This window comes from Trichechus manatus, unplaced genomic scaffold (assembly GCF_000243295.1).
Source record: "Trichechus manatus latirostris isolate Lorelei unplaced genomic scaffold, TriManLat1.0 scaffold00087, whole genome shotgun sequence".
NCBI lineage: Eukaryota > Metazoa > Chordata > Mammalia > Sirenia > Trichechidae > Trichechus > Trichechus manatus.
The window spans coordinates 2,130,052-2,149,566 of NW_004444023.1; the positions used below are offsets into that span (position 1 = coordinate 2,130,052).

The window sequence follows — 19,515 nt, forward strand, 5'->3', positions numbered from 1 at the left end:
AGACCCGCAACGAGATGGATTGACACGGTGGCTGCAAGGATGGGCTCCAACGTAGCAAGGATTGTGAGGATGGCGCAGGACCGGGCAGTGTTTCCTTCTGTTGTACACAGGGTTGCTATGAGTCGGAACCGACCTGACGACACCTAACGACAACAACAACTAAGATTCATCCGCAGGAAAGGTGTCAAACCAGGTCAGGCTTCCAGGAGTCACTGTCCAGTGCCACACAGAAGTTGAACAAGCGTCCGAAGCACCACCATCGGGAAAACCAGCCTACCCAGCTCACGCTTCCACCGCCAAGGCGCCGCTCCTTTAAGACTCCCGGAAGCGGGCCGCGGGGACCGGATGTGACCCTCTTTATTTCTCCTCATCATGTGATGCGGGAGGGAAGTGACGCGTGCGCCCTGGGAGTTGTGGACGCGGAGGCCGACAGTCCGGAGTCGCGGTCGCCGCGGAGTTTTCGGGACAGGTGACCGGTGGAGGGGGCCAGGAGCGCGCCCGGGGAAGGCGGGGCCTGTCGCTCCACATGCCGGGAGCGGGAGCAGGCTCGGGCGGGGTAGAGAGCAGCCCGCGGGGGCGGGGCCAGAGTACTCTGCGGAGGGCGGGGACAGGACGCCCACATGGAAAGCTGGAGGGGTGCTGGCGGGGCGGGGCGTCGGTGAGTGGCCTGGGCCGGGGCATGGGTCGTCAGTGGGCTGGGCCGGGGCGTGGGTGGGTTGCTGTGGGCGGAGCCAGAAAGTTATGCCTAGGCTAGGGGCGGGGCTAGGAAGTCTGCCAGGAACCCGGGGCGGGGCCAAAATATTGTCGGCCGAGCTAGGGGTGGGGCTAGGATCCTCGCGGAACGCGCCGGGGGCGGGGCCAGAAAGTTTGCTTGAGTTGGAAGTGGGTCTGGAACGCTGGCCCGGAAACCAGTGGCGGAACCAGAGGCTGACGCGAAGGTAAGGGTGGGGCCAAGATGATGCCGGGGTGTTAGGTGGCGGGGCCATGATGCTGGGGGCATGCTGGGGTGGGGCGAGAAAGTTTTGCCTAAACCAGGGTCGCGGCCAGAGTGTTGTTGCGGCAGCGAGGAATGGCGCCAGAATCTTGACTGGGGAAAGCGGGGCGGGGCCAGGTATGACGTGAGGAGGCGGGGTGGGAGTCAGGGGGCGTGGCCAGAAGGGTGTCTGGGCAAGTCGGGGGCGGGGCTAGGGCGCTGCCTGGGGATGCTGGGGGCGGGGCCAGGATAATAACGCGAGAAAGTAGGGACGGCTTCGGGATGTTGCCTAAGGAGTCAGGGGCGGGCCCAGAAGGTTGGCTGGGAAAGCCGAAAGCTGGGCGAGAGGACGATGTGTCTTTAGGGGCGGGGCCAGAAAGTTGTGCCTTGGGCGGGGCCGTGGTGTTCTCCAAGGGGTCCGGGCTCGTGCTTTTTTCTGGAAAGCTAGGGCGGGTCCAGGAAGTTTTGTCCACACCAGGGCGGGCAGAATGGTGACCGAGGAGCCGAGCCAGAATTAGGAAGCCTTACCAGTGGGTACAGGCCCTACTTTAGTTTTTGCAGGGGTGAGGGGCAGCGTCAGCACCTGTCTCAGGATGCTGAGGAGTGGGGCTAGGACATATCTGAGAGAGGGCTGGGTTTAAAATGTTCTTTTACGGTCGGGGTAGGAGGTAGGAGTGGGGTTGGAAACTTTTCTGTGTGGGCTAGAGGACGTTTCAGAAGCTTCGGTGTAAAAAAGGGGTGAAGCTAGAATGTTTCCGTAGATGTGAATGTGACCAGAATGAGTAGCAGGTGGTGGAGCTAGAACTTACTCGTACGAGTTTTTTTTTGTGTGTGGGGAGGAGTGTATATCTGAAGCTCTCTTGAGAAAGGGACTTGAGCTAAAACCCCAACCACAGGTAATGTGGAGGATGGATTGGAATGTTCGTTTCCATGGGAGCAGTGTTGGGGTGCTTCCTTAAGAATTGGGGCAGAGCCAGAACATTCCCAAGGTGGGTGTGAGAATGTTTACTTTGCCAGGCTGGGATCATGACAGGTCACTAGGGGGCATTAGTGGTTCAGTGGTAGAATTTTAGCTTTCCAATACACCTCATGCATAGTCCCCACCCGTCTGTCAGTGGAGGGTTGCATGTTGTTATGCTACTGAACAGGTTTTTGCAGAGCTTTCAGACTCAGACGGACTAGGAAGAAAGGACTGGTTGTCTCCTAAAAATCAGCCAGTGAAAACCCTGTGGATCACAATGGTTTGATGTGCAACCGATTGTGGAGATGGCACAGGACTGGACAGCATTTTGTTCTGTTATGCATGGCGTTGCCATTAGTTGGGGGCTGACTCAGTGGCAGCTGCCAGCAACAGCATAGTCTTAACAACCAAAAAAAAAAAAAAGCCAAACCGAACCCATTGCCGTTGAGTTGATTCTGACTCATAGTGATCTTACAGGACGGAGTAAAATTGCCCCTTAGGGTTTTCAAGGAGCAGCTGGCAGATTTGAATTGCTGACCTTTTTGTTAATAGCCGAGCTCTTAACCACTGCGCCACCAGGGCTCCTAGTCTAACAACAGCATGATCTAAATCTTTACAGGGAAGGGGGTGGGGCTGGCACTTCATGAAGATGGTGTAGGATTGAGGGCCAGTAATCTTTGGGTGTTGACCTTGGTGCTTCTTGTTTCCTCTTTGTTTCTCTGTCCTCAGGAACCCACAGCGCTGCGTCTAGATTCTGCAGGGGAGGTGTGCTGGGACCACGGCCCCAGCCAGCCAGCAAAATGGTGAGATAGAAAATGGGCTTCCCAGAATCTTAGCTTCGAGGAAGGGGACTTGGGAGGAGGGGGTCCAGGCACCTGACTCTCAGACTCGGGGTTTACTGGCACTGGGATGGGTAGAGGCATTTTACCAACCCTCCACTACTTCCTCTCCCAGGCGGCCACCCTGGATCTGAAATCAAAGGAGGAGAAGGATGCTGAGTTGGACAAGAGGATTGAGGCCCTTCGGCGGAAGAACGAGGCCCTTATCAGGCGCTACCAGGTGCCCTAGCCCCACCCTGGGAGATCCCACCCCCTCTCCTCCCCGCAGTGAGTTTTCCTAGACTTTCATTTTGACTATACCACCTCCTCCCTTAAAACCTTTCCATGGCACCCCATTGCTCTCAGGATCAATACCAAATGCCTTAGCCTGGCATTCCTTCCTTCATTCCATCATTCGTTCACTCACACATATTCACCGGGGTCTTCACTGTGCCAGGCCCTATGAGGAGTGGTGCCAGGGACTCAGCTGTGGCCAAGACAGCCTGGGTCTGCCCTTCCAGGGCTTGCAGTCCAGCGGAGGAGAGACTCGTCCTCAGTCAGTGATGACCCAGAGTGGACAGAGCAGGGATGGGGGGGCACAGGGGCTGTGGGAGACCAGAGGGGGTGCCTGACCTAGGCTGTGGGACATTGAGGAGGGCTTCTGGGAGGAGGGGGTAGCTGAGGCCTTCAGGGTAAATAGATGCTAGCCATTTGAAAAGGAGAAGGGAACACGTTCAGGCAGAGGGAACAGCTTGTGCAAAAGCGCAGAAGCAAGAGAAGGAGTTTAGAGGGGTTGGTGAGTTGCTCCCTGGGTGGTGCTAGTGGTTTGCTTGTGCTCGACTACTAACCTAAAGGTTGGTGGTTCGAACCCACCCAGCAGCACTGTGGAAGAAAAGCCTAGTGATCTGCTTCTATGAAGATTAAAACCAAGAAAATCCTTTGGAGCAGTTCTAGTCTGTAACATGTGGGGCCGCCATGAGCTGGAATCAACTCAGTGGTTATGAGTTTGGCTTTATGGTTGAGTGAGTTGGTAGAATGTTGAGCATTGGGGCTGGAGAGGTCCACAAGGGCCAGACCATGCAGGGCCTTCAGTGCCACCAGCCTGAATGTTTGGCTTTTTTCCTCCTGAGGGCACTGGGGAGCGATAGATGGCTTTGAGTAGGAGCGGGGCCATGCCAGAACAGCCTTTTAGGAAGATCCTTCTAGCTGCTGTGGGGGTGTTCGGTGGGACGAGGTGATACTGGAGACCAGAGACCAAAGAGGAAGCTGGGGCAGGGACCCTGGGGGAGAGGAGGTGTCTGGCGCAGGGCAGGGCTGAGGGGAGGGAGAGTAGGGTGTGGACTTACAAGATTCTTAGAGGGCAGAACAGATGGGAGTCAGTGCCCGGTGGACTGTGGTAGGAGGCGGGAGGGGAGAGAGGTCCAGGACGAGGCCCAGGCCTTTGTCATAGGTGATGGGCTAGATGGTGGGGCTGTCCCTGAGATGGGAACCCGGGCTGAGAAATGGGTTTCACATATTCATTCTTCATACATTCATTCGTTAAAAAAAAAAAAAAAAGGCGTATTGCGTTTCTGTTGTGTGTCAGGCACTGTTCTATCTTTGGGGATACATCAGTGGGCAAAGCAGACGCTGTCTTCAGGTGGATTATGTTGCAGTGGGGGAGGCAGGCGCTAAGCAAATGCACATGATGCCAGGTAGCGACAGCCTGCCGTGATAAAAAATATAATAGGGGACGGGGAGAGAGAATGCCAGGGAGCTGATTTCTGTAGCATGGTCAGGGAAGGCCTCACCAGGCAGTGGCCATGTGAGCAGAGACCTGGAGGAGGTGTGGGAGTGCAGGAGGTCTGGGGGGAGAGTGTTCCTAGCTGAGGGAACAGCAAGTGCAAAGGCCCTGGGACAGGACCCAGCCTGGTGTGTTCTAGGAACATTGAGGAGGCCAGAGTGTGCCAGGGGAGGGGATGGGAGGTGAGGTCACAGGGCCCGTATAGGGCACGGGAAGGCATTGGTTTGTGTTGTACTCAGAGACAGTTAGCACTGGAGGGTCCTGAGCAGGGGACACCGTGATAGAGTTTGGGGGAAGACGCTGACATGATCAGCTGTGGCCTTGTCTAGTGCTCAGGAGAGGCCTGGGCTGGGGCAGGACTTGGGAAGAGCTCAGGGGGTGTGGGATCCCAGCTTGCAGCAGGACCCCTGACACCCCCTCCTCCACCATTTGCTCCCAGGAGATTGAGGAGGACCGGAAGAAAGCAGAACTCGAGGGGGTGGCGGTGACAGCCCCCAGGAAGGGCCGCTTGGTGGAGAAGGAGAATGTGGCGGTTGAGGTGGTGAGCTCGACACTAGGGTGGGGGGTTCCTGAGGATGGGGAGGGGCCGAGGGTTGAGTGCTGAAAACCAGAAGTCCCCCAGCTGGCCTAGACCCGTGGGTAGCCTTCATCCAGATAGCTGCCCTCCCTGGGCTTGAGGTGGCCCAGTCTCCCTGCCCCAGTAACTGTCCTTTTCGCCTTTCCCTCTTCCAGGAGAAGAGCCTGCGTCCATCCCGGAGGTCTCCTGGGACTCCTCGGCCCCCAGGGCCCAGCAAAGGGAGCCGGACCCCTCCCCAGCGGGGAGGCCGGGCAGGTGCGGGCCAGGCAGCCCGCAGCTGGGAAGAGAGTCCCGGGGAGCAGCCTCGAGGAGGAGCTGGGGGCCGCGGCCGGAGGGGCCGGGGCAGAGGGGCCCCTCATCTCTCTGGGGCTGGAGACGCCGCAACCACCACTGCTGACCGCAAATCCAAGGTAGGAGTTGGGCGGGGGGCTGGGTCCTCTGGCCAGGGTCTCTCTGTGTGGTTTCTCTTTATTCCTGCCCTCAGTTTTACCGTTTTCTTATTGGTTTGTCTTTCTGTCTCAGTCTCTCAGCCCTTCCATGTAGTGCTCCCTCGCTGGCTCATGCGTATATGTCTGTCTGTCTGTTTCTCCTGCTCCTTTTCCTTCTCTTTTCTCTCTTTCTCCCTCCCCCAGACCAGTTCCCCTGCGTTGTCTCCTTGTTGAGTTTCTCAGTCTCTCCTTTTTCTTGCTAAATGGCGTGTGCTTAGTTATCACCCACCCCCGCCACAGTCTCTTTTGCCTCTTTCTGGCACCCTGTCCTTTTTTCTCTGCACACCCTGTTTGTCCCTCTGTTTCTGCACGCTGTCCATCTGTATGCTTTCCATCTGGGCACTCCTTGTCTGTCTGTGTCTGCCCTCCCTGTCCATCCCCGCACTCCTGGTTTGTCTGTCTCTGCATGCTGTCTGTCTGTCCATGTACGCCCTCTCTGTCTCTGTTTGCTGTTCGTCTGGTGTGTTTAGGTGTGCGAGCTCTGTCCTCCTAACTCTGTTTACGTCTGTCCCTATCCCTGAATTGGTTTGTGGGGAGCGATGTTCTTATCGAAACTGCCCTTTCCCCCCACAGGTGAGCAAGGCAGGGAGCTATCTGTCTAGCATAACGACTTATAGCCCTCCCTGGACTTGGGTGCAACCTGGTTCCGTTAGTTTCACATCTTTAGGCAGCTCACTTCCTTTTTGTCGGTCTCCGGGTTTTTGCTTTTGGATGGAAATGATGGTTTAACTTGCAGATTATGGTAGGTATCCTGACCTTGAGCATTGAAGCCCTCAGCATGGTGCCGGGAACAGAGTAAGTGCTCAGGAAACGTCACTTGTGGATATTTGTTAGCTGCACACACTAAGCTGCTGTAACAAAAAGGCGCCATGATACTGTGGCTTAAGTAAGGTGGAAGTTCATTTCTCTCATATGCTGAGCCCTGCGGAGAGGTGAGCAGTCCAGATAGGGAGGCCCTGGTTCCTGCCTTCTTGCTGCTTGGTTGTTCTAGAGGGTGTGGTCCTTGCGTGCATGGTCAAAGCCAGGTCACTGGCATAGTTGAGGTCTAATTCATGGGAAGGGAAACAGAAGGGTCATGTTCATCACTTCGCACGTTCTGTTGGTGGAAACCCAGACTCCTGGCTACCCCTAGCTGCAAAGGAGGCTGGGAAATGAAAACATCGTCTCTGGCTGGTTGGCCGTGTGTGCATCTAAAATGCTATTTCCATGGAAGAAGGGGAGAATGGATTGTGGGAGGTCACCTAGTCATCTGCCAAGTCATTATCATTGCTGATAATGTCATTATTGCAGCAACAATGGGGTGTCAGGTTCCCCAAGGCCACTCCCAGGTTTTGCAGTTTGCTAGAAAGACTCCCAGGACTCGGCATATAGTTGAATGCATGGCTTAGGTTTACTACAGTGAAAGGATACAAAGCAAGATCAGGAAAGGGAAAAGGTGCATGGGGCAAAGTCTGGGGGAAACCAGGCACAAGTTTCCAGACTCCTCTTCCCGTGGAATCACACAGGATGCATGTAATTCCCCCAGCAACAAGCTGTGACAACACGTGTGGAATGGTCTCCACCAGGGAAAGTCAGGAGAGCCTTGGTGCCCAGGGTTTTGATGGAGGACTGGTCATGTAGCCACCTTCTGCCTGGCATGAACCCAAATTCCAGACTTCCAGAAGAAAAGGAGGTGTCGGGCCTCAACTGTGGTGTTTGTACAGTCTAGGCACAGTAAGCCTTGCTTATCCCTTAACTGTTGGCGCCAGGCCTTTCGAAAGAGAGTAGTCTCAGGCCTCCTGTGGTAATTTTTTTTTTTTTAATTGTGGTAAATAAATAGGTAACAAAACATTTGCTATTTCTGCAGTCTTTACGTGTACAGTTCAGTGACATTACGTGTTCATCATGTTGTTCAATTGTCACCGTTAACTGTTCCTGAATTTCTCTCTCACTCTTAACAGAAGCTGAGTGTCTTCCAGTGTTGTGTTTTCCTGGTTTTTTTTTGGTGGTATGATCATACGTAACAGAACTTCTGCTTTTCAACATTTGTTATGTGTAAAATGCAGTGGTACTATGTTCACCAAGTTGTACAAACATCACCACTGTCCATTTCCGAATTTTTCTTAATTACCCTTAGCAGAAACCCACTATCTCTTTAAGAATTCCATCTCCCCCTCCTGCCCCTGGTAGCCACAAATAAACTTTGGTCTCTGGGCATTGGCTTATTCTCGATATTTCATAAAAGTTGTTGTTAGGTACTGTCGAGTCGGTTCTGACTCATAACAACTCTTGTGTACAACCAAATGAAACACTGCCTCGTCCTCATAATCGTTACGCTTGAACCCATTGTTGCAGCCATTGTATCAGTCCACCTTGTTGAGGGTCTTCCTCTTTTTTTCTGACCCTCTGCTTTACCAGGCATAATGTTCTTCTTCAGGGACTGATCCCTCCTGATAACACGTCCAGAGTATGTGAGAGGAGGTTTCGGCATCTTTGCTTCTAAGGAGCAAGTGGGATGATACGATATTTGTCCTTTTGTGTCTGACTTATTTTATTTCGCATAACGTTTTCAAGGTTCTTCCACGATGTAGCATGTATCAGGACTTTGTTCTCTTTACTGCTGAGTAATACTTTGTGGTACGTATGGACAACACTTTGTTTACACATTCATTTGTTGGTGGACACTTGAGTTGTTTCACCTTTTGACTATTGTGAATAGTTAGTGCTGCAGTGAACATTGTAGGCAAGTATCTGTTTGGCTCTCTGCTTTGAAATCTTTTGGGCCTGTACGTAGGAGTGGAATTGTTAGGTCACATGGTAGTTCTGTGTTGGACTTTTTGAGGACCATGCTAACTCTTCTTTGCCCAGATCGTAACAAACCTTCAGGCTGAGCAGGTCTGACTGACACCAGCTGTCTTGTCTGTCTCCCTGCAGGAGTGGGAGGAGCGGCGCCGGCAGAACATTGAGAAAATGAACGAGGAGATGGAGAAGATTGCAGAGTACGAGCGGAACCAGAGGGTCAGTGCCTGGGCGTCCCTCAAGGTGGGGCAGAGCTGCCTGGGCTGCCGGTGAGTCAGCCAACGCCCTCACTCCCTGTGCCAACAGGAGGGGGTGCTGGAGCCAAACCCGGTGCGCAACTTCCTGGACGACCCCCGGCGGCGCAGCGGGCCCCTGGAGGAGCCTGAGCGAGACCGCCGAGAGGGCAGCCGCCGGCACGGGCGCAACTGGGGGGGCCCTGACTTCGAGCGGGTGCGCTGCGGCCTTGAGCAGGAACGGCAGGTGGGTGCTGGCAGCCAGGCATCCCCAGGCACTGTGGGTTCTGCACCAGTTTCTCACTGGGGCAGCATTATAGTTGTTGAGTGCTTACTGTGTGCCAGACACGGCTCCAGGACAGCAGTGAACACGGCCGACCAGGGCCGGAGTGCCTTACCTTCCTTGTTTTTGTGCTGCTGTGTTGTTGTTAGGTGCGGTTGAGTCAGTCCCCGACTCTTGGCAACCCCATGTGTTACAGAGTAGAACTGCTCCGTAGGGCGTTTTTGGCTACGGTCTTTATGGAAGCAGATTGCCAGACCTTTCTTCTGTGGAGCTGCTGGGTGGGTTCAAACCGCCAACCTTTAAGTTAGTAGTTGAGTGCAAACCGCTTGTGCTACCCAGGCTCCATGTGCCTGGATAGCAGTGTTTTAATTATCATGGATTTGTAGTATGTTTTGTTTCCTGTGAGGAGTCCCTGGGTGGTGTAAACAGTTAATGTGCTCGGCTGCTAACTAAAAGGTTGGCAGTTTGAGTCCATCCAGAGGCATCTCAGAAGAAAGGCCTGTCGATCTGTTTCCAGAAACCAGCCATTGAAAACCATGCGGAGCACAGTTCTACTCTAACACACGTGGGGTTGTCACAAGTCGGAGACGACTCGACGGCAGCTGGTACGGGTTGTTTCCTACTGAGCAAGTTTTCCTGCCTTCTTGGTAGTAGGAATATTTATGAGGCACCCACCATGTTCAGGGGCCACGCGAGGGGTGGCAGTACAGCCGAGGAGAGGAGGGAGAGACACGCCCCTGGACTCAGTTGTTCAAATGAATTATCTTGTCGGAACTTGTGCCAGTCCCATCTGCGTGAATTATAGCTTTATGGCATGTTTTGGGGATCTCCTTTCATTACTAACATTAATCCTATTTACCAGGCAAGCAGGATGAGGGGAGCAACAGGGGTGCTACTTAAGAAGGAGAGATCTGGGATGGCCTCCCAGAGGAGGTGCCATTGGAGTAGACCTGGTTCTAATCTCCGCCCTGTTGCCACCTCCCTGTGTGGCCTTGGGCATTGGCTCCCCCTCTCTGAGTTTATAAGGCGCAAGGTGGGGGTGGGAGGTGGGGTTGTGGAACAGGGTCGTAACTGGCTGTTGGCCGGGTGCAGGGCCGCCGGGCTGGCCTGCGAGGTGCTGGCGACATGACGCTGTCCATGACCGGCCGGGAGCGGTCAGAGTACCTGCGGTGGAAGCAGGAGCGGGAGAAGATCGACCAGGAGCGGCTGCAGAGGCACCGGAAGCCCACCGGCCAGTGGCGGCGGGAGTGGGATGCTGAGAAGACCGACGGGATGTGAGTGTCTTCCCCGCTCGCCCCCACTGGCTCCTTGACCTTGGCCCTGACTTCTGACTCCTTTGATTCTTTCTCTGGCTTTCTCCCCTTGTGTGTCAGAGATGGCTACAGTCACACTGTGTAACAACCTCCAAATCTCAGTAGCATAAAAAAGCTGCATTTGCTTCTCATGTGCTCCCAGCACAGCTGGGTTTGGCGGATCAGGCTGGACTTCAAGCTGTGGTCCAGCTGGGTATGTGTCACAGTCATCTAGTGCTGCTACAACAGAAATACCACAAGTGGATGGCTTTAATTTATTTCCTTACAGTAAAGTAGGCTAAAAGTCCAAATTCAGGGCGTCAGCTCCAGGGAAGGCTTTTTTTCTCTGTTGGCCTTCTTCCCTTCAGTGTTCCCCCAGACTAGGAGTTTCTCTATGCAGGGACCCCGGTCCAAAGGACACACTCTGCTCCTGGCACTGCTTTCTTGATGGTATGAGGTCCCCTGTCTCACTGCTCACTTCTGTCTTTTATATCTCAAGAGATTGCCTCGGGACACAATCCAGTCCTATAGATCAGGTCCTGCCTTACTAACACAACTGCCACCCATCCTCCCTCATTAACATCATAGAGGCAGGTTTACAACATACAGGAAAATCACACAGTACCAGGAATCATGGCCTAGCCAAATTGATACACACATTTTTTGGGGGACATAATTCAAACCATGACAGTATGGCTCCTCGCTGTTGGTTGAGCTCAGCTCTGCTCCATGGGTGTCCATCCTGGGGCTCAGGCCAAGGGGCAGCAGCTACCTGGGGATGCACTTGTCATGGTGTTTAGATGCGCAAGAGGGCAAGTGGGTACATGTCCAAAGACCCAGCATTGCTGGTGGGGAGTAAACTCTGCCCACTCTGGTAGATGCTCAAACCCCACAGCCAAAAGCATGGCTGTAAATTCCAACGTAGGGAGGGCATGAGGAATTACTAGCGTGATGAGACTATTATATCCTCCCTCCAGCCTTTTAACTCATGCCCTAACCACCCAGCTCCCTGGACTTCTCTCCATGCCTTTCCACCATCTTATCCCTCTGGCATTATTATCTTCAAGTCTAATTTTGTTCCCTTTTGGGTCCTAGGAAACATCTAGTCAGTCAGACTTAAAGGCATCATGTATCATTGACAGGGAGACCAACTCTCCGTCTTCTGGAGAAGGTTCTGAAAGAGCTGATAGCTTTCACTCCACTCCCATGTCCTCTCCTGCCTTGGGAGTTTTCGTATATCTCTATCCTTTACTCCTTTTTTTAAAAGTAATATTGTGTTTTCAGTGAAGGTTTACACAGCAGTTTAGGTTCTCATTCAACAGTTTTTACACAAGTTGTTCAGTGACACCGGTGACATTCTTCACATTATGTGAACATTCTCATTATTTCCATTGTGGTGGTTCTGTTTCCATTAATCTAGTGTCCCTGCCCTAGTATTGTCTCATCTTTGTTTTAAGGTAATTGTTGACTGCTTGGTCTCACATAGGTGTTTTTTTTTCAAGGAGAACAGTACTTATGGGTGATATATTTTTTTGAGACAATTTGTTATTTAGCTACAAGATGTCCTTGGGTTAGTTTTGGTTCAGAGTTTGAACAGTATCTCAGGGCAGTAATCTCGAGGAATTCTCCAGTCTCTTTACTCTTGGTTCTGACTAAAGAAGGATGATTTTGTCTATCTGCCTGGTGGTTGGGAATGTTTTTTGGACTGTGAGCTAAACTTGTGCAAGTGTGAGAAATAATTTGCACCAGTATTGTAGCTGATCTCTCTAAGATGTAGGTGACTGGGCTTTTGGGAGAGGTTCTCAGGGTTAAGAATGAGAAAGCACTAGTTTTTCCCTTGTTTCCCAAAAGCATTCTGTTTATTAGTCTTCTTTCCCAGAAATCTAATGAAAGTATGTACGCATTGACTTTATGAACAGATACTTGATTTCTGTGTGTCGTAGGTTTTAGATGATGGGGATGCAGCAGTGAGTACAGCGTTTCTGCCTTCATGGAACTTATAATCTAGTGGGAAGATGTGCAATGAATACAGGTAACAGTAGGTTCCCAGGTTAGGAATATCCACCTTATGGACAACTCATACTTGCCCTTTGATGTTATGTAAATTTGCCCTCACTGTGGAATGGTTGAACCAACTCCTACTTGCAACAGATTTCTTCATTACAGTCACCTTCACTTGCTGCACATGCAGCTTTTAAATCATTGAAAAGGTTTTGAGCCTTTTCTTGCACTAGAGTAAGGCTAAATAAGAGCCATATGCACCTGTTCCGACTTACGTAGAAATTCTTAAAGACACACTTAGGAACGGATCTCGTTCGTAACCTGGAGACTGCCTGTGTTGTTGTTAGGTGCCGTCGAGTTGGTTCTGACTCATAGCGACCCCGTGTACTACAGAAGAAAACGCTGCTTGGTCCTGCACCATCCTCACAATCGTTGTTATGCTTGAACCCAGTGTTGCAGCCACTGTGTCAGTCCTTCTCGTTGAGGGTCTTTCTCTTTTTCAGTGACCCTCTACTTTTCCAAGTATGATGTCCTTCTCCAGGGTCTGATCCTTCCTGACGACATGTCCAAAGTATGTAAGATCTAGTCTCGCCATCCTTCCTTCTAAGGAGCATTCTGGTTGTACTTCTTCCAAGACAGATGTGTTCGTTCTTTTGGCAGTCCATGGTATATTCAATATTCTTTGCCAACACCCCAATTCAAAGTCATCAATTCTTCTTCAGTCTTCCTTATTCATTGTCAAGCTTTAGCATGCAAGTAACGCGACTGAAAATACTATGGCTTCAGTCAGGCGCCCCTTAGTCTTCAAGGTGACGTCTTTGCTTTTCAACACTTTGAAGAGGTCTTTTGCAGCAGATTTGCCCAATGCAATGTGTCTTTTGATTTCCTGACTGCTGCTTCTGTGGGCGTTGATTGTGGATCCAAGTAAAATGAAATCCTTGACAGCTTCAGTCTTTCTCCGTTTATCATATGTTGCTTGTTGGTCCAGTTGTGAGGATTTTTGTTTTGTTTATGTTGAGGTGTAATCCATACTGAAGGCTGTGGTCTTTGGTCTTCACCAGTAAGTGCTTCAGGTCCTCTTCACTTTCAGCAAGCAAGGTTGTGTCATCTGCATAGTGCAGGTTGTTAATGAGTCTTCCTCTAATCCTGATGCCCTGTTCTTCTTCATATAGTACAGCTTCTCGGATTATTTGCTCAGCATACAGATTGAATAGGTATGGTGAAAGGATACAACCCTGACACACAACTTTCCTGACTTTAAACCATGCAGTAGTCCGTCATTCTGTCTGAACAACTGCCTCTTGATCTATGTACAGGTTCCTCGTGAGCACGATCAAGTGTTCTGGAATTCCCATTCTTTGCGAAGTTACCCATAATTTGTTATGATCCACACAGTCCCTGGCTAATGATGTATTCTGGTTATGACAAACTGCATTTATGACCATCTATTTTTTTTTCTTTTATGATTTGTGTATTTTTTTATGTGTGTATATGTGTATTAAAATGTATCCAAGTTTATATGTAATGTTCCCAACTCCTAAAGATAAAATCAGATTTATAAAGATACTGATAATAAAAGGCAATAATATTGAAAACTAAAAAAAAAAAAAAAATGAGGTATTCAACTTAGATCAGAACTGACTTAATATGGAGTTGTTGGAATGGAATCCTGTTGTAAGTTGGAGACTACCTGAAGATATATAGTCTACTCATTATGAGGAATATTGAAGCTGAGTAAGGAGATAGGGAAGGATGGGGATGATTATTTTCGGTTGGTGGTGGGGCGTTAGGGAAGGCCCCTGAGCTGAGGCCTAAAGGAAGTGAGGGAGCAAGCCACTGGAACATCTGGGGGAAGAGTGTTCCAGGCAGGAGTAGCAGGTGCAAAGGCCCTGAGGCAGGAGCGGGTGTAGTAGGATAACCTGTGTAGCTGGAGAAAGGAAAGAGAGTGATAGAAAATGAGGTCAGACAGGAAACCCAGGGGCCTTGTGTTCTACAAAAGGGTCCATAGTGACACCAAACTTTGTTTCGGGGGTTTGTCAAATTCTGAATCTTTCCCTGTATTTGCCATTACAACATCATATTTGCCTCTTGTCTGTCACTTAATCCCATCTGCCTTCTCATCAGTGACCCTGTGTTTGACCATCTCTCTTCTGATCCTGATTTCTGACCCTGCCCTACATCTTTCTCCCTCATCTCTTTCTATCCCCCTGTTCCCTCTGTGTCCCAGTCACCAGCTCATCCTCTTTCTCTCTCTCAAGGTTCAAGGATGGCCCAGCCCCTGCACTTGAACCATCCCACCGCTATGGTGAGTGGCTAGCCTTGGACCTGGGTGGGGCAGCCAGCTGGGCTGGGTTGTAAAGGGTGTGGGAGGTAGTTTGGGCCACATGCCTGAGACAACTCCTGGGTTCTGTTTCAGATAACCAACCCTGGGCCCGGCCCCCTAAGCCCCCCACTTTTGGGGAGTTCCTATCCCAGCACAAAGCTGAGGTCAGCAGACGCAGGAGGAGAAAGAGCAGCCGTCCTCAGGCCAAGGCTGTCCCCCGTGCCTACAGGTGGGCACCCCGTCCCCAGTATGTCCACACCTGTAGTGGGGCTGTGGCTCTGGCCCCTGTCCTCTTCCCTGATCTGTGTGTGTCTGTGTGGGTTTATAGGTCCCTGGGTGGTGCACATGGTTTGCAGTTGGCTGTTAACTAAAGGTTGGCAGTTTGAGCTCACCCAGTGGCACCATGGAAGAAAGGCCTGGCAGTCTGCCTCTGTAAAAATCACAGCCAAGAAAACCCTGTGGAGCAGTGGAGCAGTTCTACTCTGTAACACATGGGGTTGCCGTGAGTTGGCATCGACTTGACAGCAATGAGTTTGGATTTTTTGGTGTTGGTATGGATATATCTGTGTGTCTCTTTCCATGTCTCTCTCTACGTCTGTGTCTTTCTTGGTCTTGGGCCTGTCTCTCTGATCTCTCTTGGTCTGGCCCTTCGTTTTGTGGGGCTGGGGTCTGGGTCTCAACTCAGCCCTCTTCTGTTCCTTCCACCCTTCCCACGTATCTCCCCTTCTGCCATGTGGCTCCCCCCCCATCTGTCTGTCCCTGCCACCTGGGGCCACATGCCACCATCCCCTCCTCACCGCCAACTGCTCCAACAAGCCTGGGTCCTCGTGCTGAAGTCCCCAGCCCCTACCCCTCAGTTGAATTCTGCAGCTCCTCCTGTCCACCTGGGCCTTACCCCTTCTTCTGCCCCCTCCAGCGACCACGATGACCGTTGGGAGACAAAGGAGACAGTGTCCCCGGCCCCTGAGCCCCCCCAGCCCACTCCCCCCGAGGAGTTGCACACACAGGTATGGCTGGGCTGTCATCTCAGGGTGGGGGGTATGTGGGTGCTGAGGGCCCAGCACCCTTTCACTCACCTGCCTTGTGTCCCTCGCAGCCACCCGAGGCTCCTGCCCCTGCCCACCGGCCTCCTGAAGACGAGGGGGAAGAGTACGAGGGGGAGGAGGACGAGGAGTGGGAGGACATAAGTGAGGATGAGAGTGAGGAGGAGGAGGAGGAGATGGAGGAGGATGAAGAGGGTGCGGAGGAGGAGGAAGAAACTGCCCCAGACCACCACCCCCAAGAGGCCGACTCCACTGGGCACCCTGCCAGTGAGCCGGCCGACCCAGCACCTTCCACGCCCGAGGAGTCCCTGCTGCTTGCCCAGGCCCCTGCCACACCGACCAGCCCCTTCTCGCCCCCTGGGGGCCACCAGCCTGTATCCGACTGGGGTGAAGAGATGGAGCTGAACTCCCCCCGGACCGCCCACCCGGCTGGTGCCCTTTCTCCGGGTGAGGCCTGGCCTTTTGAGAATGCATGAAGCTGGCTGCCTGTGGGTGTGCTCAAGGGGTGCGGTGGTGGGCAGAGCCCCCTAGGGGGCTGGGCCTCAGGACCCCAGCTCCCCCCACAGCCCTGGTGGCTGGGAAGGGCAGTCCATGCTCCTCTCTGTACTGCCAGTCCCCTCCCCCACCTCTGGCTCCCATTTCTGGAATGCCCACCTCGAGATTCTGCCCTTGACCCAGGCCATTCCCAATAAAGAATTCACATCCTCAAATGACATTCCCCTAAGTGTGTCCTTGAGCCCTCTCTAACTCCTTCAGAGTGGCTGTCTTGGGGTGGGGGTGGGGGGATGTGTGCAGGGGAAGGGGCTGACTGGGCCTCCCCCTTTCCCAGGAGGTGACCAGCCGGCTTCCGCCTCCGTGGAGAGTGGGCCCAGCCTCCCAGGAAGCCAGAAAGCTGAAGAGAAGGGGTCTGAGGCAGCTTCAGGTGGGGAGTGGGCAGCGCAGGCTGAGGCGGTGATGTCTTCCTCTTCCCTCCGGGCGGAGGGGTAGGAGGGGTTGGAGGAAGAGATGTCTGTGTAGGGGTAGGGTAGGAGCTGGGGGTGGTGGTAGCATGCTTTGCGGAGCTTGGCAGGGCCAATGACTTCACGGATTGGGTAGGGCCAGGCTAAGGTGGTGAAGCTGTGGGAAGGAGTAGCCTTTTGGGGCCAAGCAAATGGGAGTTGTGTGTGTGTGTGTGGGGGGGTGGAGCAAGGATAGGATCCGAATTTTGAAGCGGGGTTTTGGAAAGCAGTCTAAAGGCTACGTGGTGGGGGGCTACGTTCTTTGGGAGCACCTAAAGGCTGGATTAAAAAGTAGAATTGGACTCAGAGGTAAATAAGAGTAGGGTAGGGACGGATTAAGGGTTTAGCTGTGGGTGGCATTACAGTTTTGAGGCGCAACCAAGTAGGGGCAAATTAGGATAGAAAATGCGGACCTGATGAGAATTTGGGGGCAGACCCCTAATTGGCCCAACTGAGCGGGAACAAAAGTCCGAACTCTTTCACCTCCACCCGGTGGTAGCCAGGGAGCGACCCTGCCCCACCCACTCCATGGGAGCGAGGCTGCGAAGCAGGGACCACCTCACCTCTCCCCTGGAGTGGGATTAGGTTTGGGAGGCAGTCAGGGTAGTTCTGGTTCGAATGTCAGGTGAGAGGAAGGAAACGGGAGGGCAGATCCGGTAGGGCTAGCTTGATGGAGGTTGGCTCAGGCTGGGAGACGGGGTTGTGGCTGTAGGGTCCGAGGGGACAGAGTTTAGGGCCATGTGTTCGTGGGTGTCTGTCGCTGCGCCTCACCAGTGTTTCCTTGGTTGTAAGCAGGGTGTATATTGCAGGGTGAATGTTGCTTCGTGGGTCCCCTGAGCGGATTAAAGAAGCCAAAGGCTCGTAAACAGTTTAGCACGGGCCCAGCTGCTGCACTGGGATGAGGGGCGGGGCTGGACAGGGAAGGGTGTTCCGGGCCCAAGTGGAGGGCACGGGGCTGGGGTGGGGAGACTGTTGTCCCTTCGCTGACCGCCTCTTCTCTTTCCAGAGGCAGGCCCCGAGGCCCATGAGACGGCGGAGATCACCGACTTCCAGAGGGTGCGTTTCTGCAAGGTGGTGGCGGCCGCCCCGCCCCCCGGGGCCGCTCGCTGACCGCGCCCGCCGGCCGGGCGTCTCCGCTCCGCACTAAGCTCCCGCCGCCGCGCTGCTCTGTCCTCTGCTTTTGCCACACGCCAGCCAGGAGAGGGTTAAATGTAAGGGGGGAGGAGCCAGGGGCAGGGAATGCGGTGGGGCCGGGACTGTTGTCCAGCCCCAGCAATGGGGGAAATCGAGGCACCTGGGTGGGCTGAGCCGCCGAGGCACACACGTGTGGAGGCCGTGGGGTACTAAGAGCCTGTCCCCAGACAGAATTTCCTGCCTCCAGCGGCTAACATTTGGGGTATGGCAAACAGCCAGTGACTCTTAACGGACTTGAATCAAACGTAGTGCTTCCGCTAACCTTTGAACTGTGTTCCTGCGGGGCAGGCCGGGCTGCCTGCCTTGCTTTCGGGCTTTTCCGAGGCGGGAGGAAGGGGATCGTCTTCACCTGCTGATACGCCTTCCCTCCCCACTCCCGCAGGCCTCCCCGAATTCCTGAAGACGCTGCTGGGAGGGTCCTGAAGCACCCTCGCCTTGATAGGGGGGCAGGAGGAAGTTTATCCGGATTTCTGGGCTGTGCTCCCTCCTCTCCAGAGCCCACCCTGGACCCCATGGCTCTAGGGAGAGGGAAACTGTGGATGTGGGGGGTAAGAGCTGGGGCAAGGGGCGTGACTGGGACGTGGGACGGAGCTGGGACCTCCGGGCATGAGGTTCGGCCTCTGGACTCGGGAAAGGGCAGCTGAACGTAGCGGGAGGAGGAGGCAGGTCCGGATGGGGGCTTGGTTTGGGTGCTCGCGCGGGGCCGGAATTCTGGAAGGCGGAGTTAGATTGTGGGGCAGGGCTAAGATGTAGGGGTGGGGTTAGGCTTATGAGAGCGAGTTAAGATGGGAGTTATTTACACTGATGTGGGGCGGGGCCACAGGCGGGGGGCGTGGTAAGAGTGCAGTGCTGAGACCAGCAGAGTGAGGAGGAGAAAAGGGGTGGAGCCCGGGCTAGAGATGGTTGAGGCCAGAGCTGAACAGAGGGCGAGTCAAATAGTGGTTTAAGGGGGAATTGCAACTGGGGCAAGGCTGCATCTAAGGAGGGGCAGGACTGAACGCCAGCGGAGTCCGGAGGCGGGGCTAGATGCCTGGATGAAGCTCTTGTCAGGAAAGGGGGCGGGGCTAGGGAAAGTGGAGGAGGCTAGAAAATGGGGGCAGAGTTCGAATTTTAGAGGCCCGTGTGGCTAGTGGTTTAAGAATTTGGCTGCTAAGAGCTGCTAACAAAAAGATCGACAGTTCGAAGCTACCAGCCATTGCTTGGAAACTGTATGGGGCAGTTCTACTCTGTCTTATAGGGTCGCTGAGTCAGAATCGAGTCGACAACAACGGGTTCGTTTTTTTTTGATGTAACACAAGGAGTTCTGCTGGCGCTGGTGGTGGTTAAGCACTCAGCTGATAACTGAAAAGTTGGCTTGAACCCACCAGCAACTCTGCAGGAGAAAGATGTGGCAGTCTGCTTCTGTAAAGATTACACCCTTGGAAACCCTATGGGGCAGTTCTCCTCGGTCCTGTAGGGTTGTTGTAAGTCGGAATCGACTCTAGAGCAGTGAGCTTGGTTTTGGTTTTGGGGTGTAACACTGGAGCGTGGCAGGAGTTAGCTGGGGACGAGGGCCAAGCACTGCACTTAGAAAAAAAGAGATAGTGAAGTGCTGGGGCGGGGCTAGAGCCCAAAGGGGGCGGGGTTAGAGCGCTGTGGTTGGCCAGAGGATAAGCAGGGGGCGGGCCCAGAGGGCTGAGGAGGCCCGCCCATGCAGGGGCGTGGCCATGCTGTAGGGGGCGGAGTTGAGGGGGGGCTTTAGAACTCGGAGGCGGACCGCAGGAGCGGGGC

General features: G+C 53.5%; 1 protein-coding gene across 2 annotated transcripts; it reads left to right on the forward strand.

Moving 5' to 3' along the window:
* The first annotated feature begins 266 nt into the window (after positions 1-266).
* CCDC9 (coiled-coil domain containing 9) lies at positions 267-18,193 on the forward strand. Of its 2 annotated transcripts, XM_023736255.1 has the most exons (15): positions 267-469; positions 2,664-2,737; positions 2,889-2,993; positions 4,975-5,076; positions 5,268-5,522; positions 8,514-8,597; positions 8,685-8,858; positions 9,987-10,168; positions 14,446-14,492; positions 14,604-14,739; positions 15,427-15,517; positions 15,607-16,000; positions 16,383-16,475; positions 17,558-17,607; positions 18,128-18,193. In XM_023736255.1, the coding sequence occupies exons 2-15, from the start codon at positions 2,735-2,737 to the stop codon at positions 18,143-18,145; spliced, it is 1,734 nt and encodes a 577-aa protein (XP_023592023.1). In that variant the 5' UTR covers positions 267-469; positions 2,664-2,734; the 3' UTR covers positions 18,146-18,193. The 2 variants fall into 2 exon arrangements, with proteins under 2 accessions (XP_023592023.1, XP_023592024.1); XM_023736256.1 differs by lacking the exons at positions 16,383-16,475; positions 17,558-17,607; positions 18,128-18,193 and having other exon boundaries at positions 15,607-16,205.
* The last annotated feature ends 1,322 nt before the right edge of the window (positions 18,194-19,515 follow it).

What these genes read in the sequence shown, in the direction of transcription:
- CCDC9 (XM_023736255.1), top strand. An exon ending in CTGCTGACCGCAAATCCAAG is followed by an intron (nt 5,523 to 8,513) that starts GTAGGAGTTGGG and finishes GTCTCCCTGCAG; the next exon opens with GAGTGGGAGGAGCGGCGCCG. An exon ending in TGAACCATCCCACCGCTATG is followed by an intron (nt 14,493 to 14,603) that starts GTGAGTGGCTAG and finishes GTTCTGTTTCAG; the next exon opens with ATAACCAACCCTGGGCCCGG.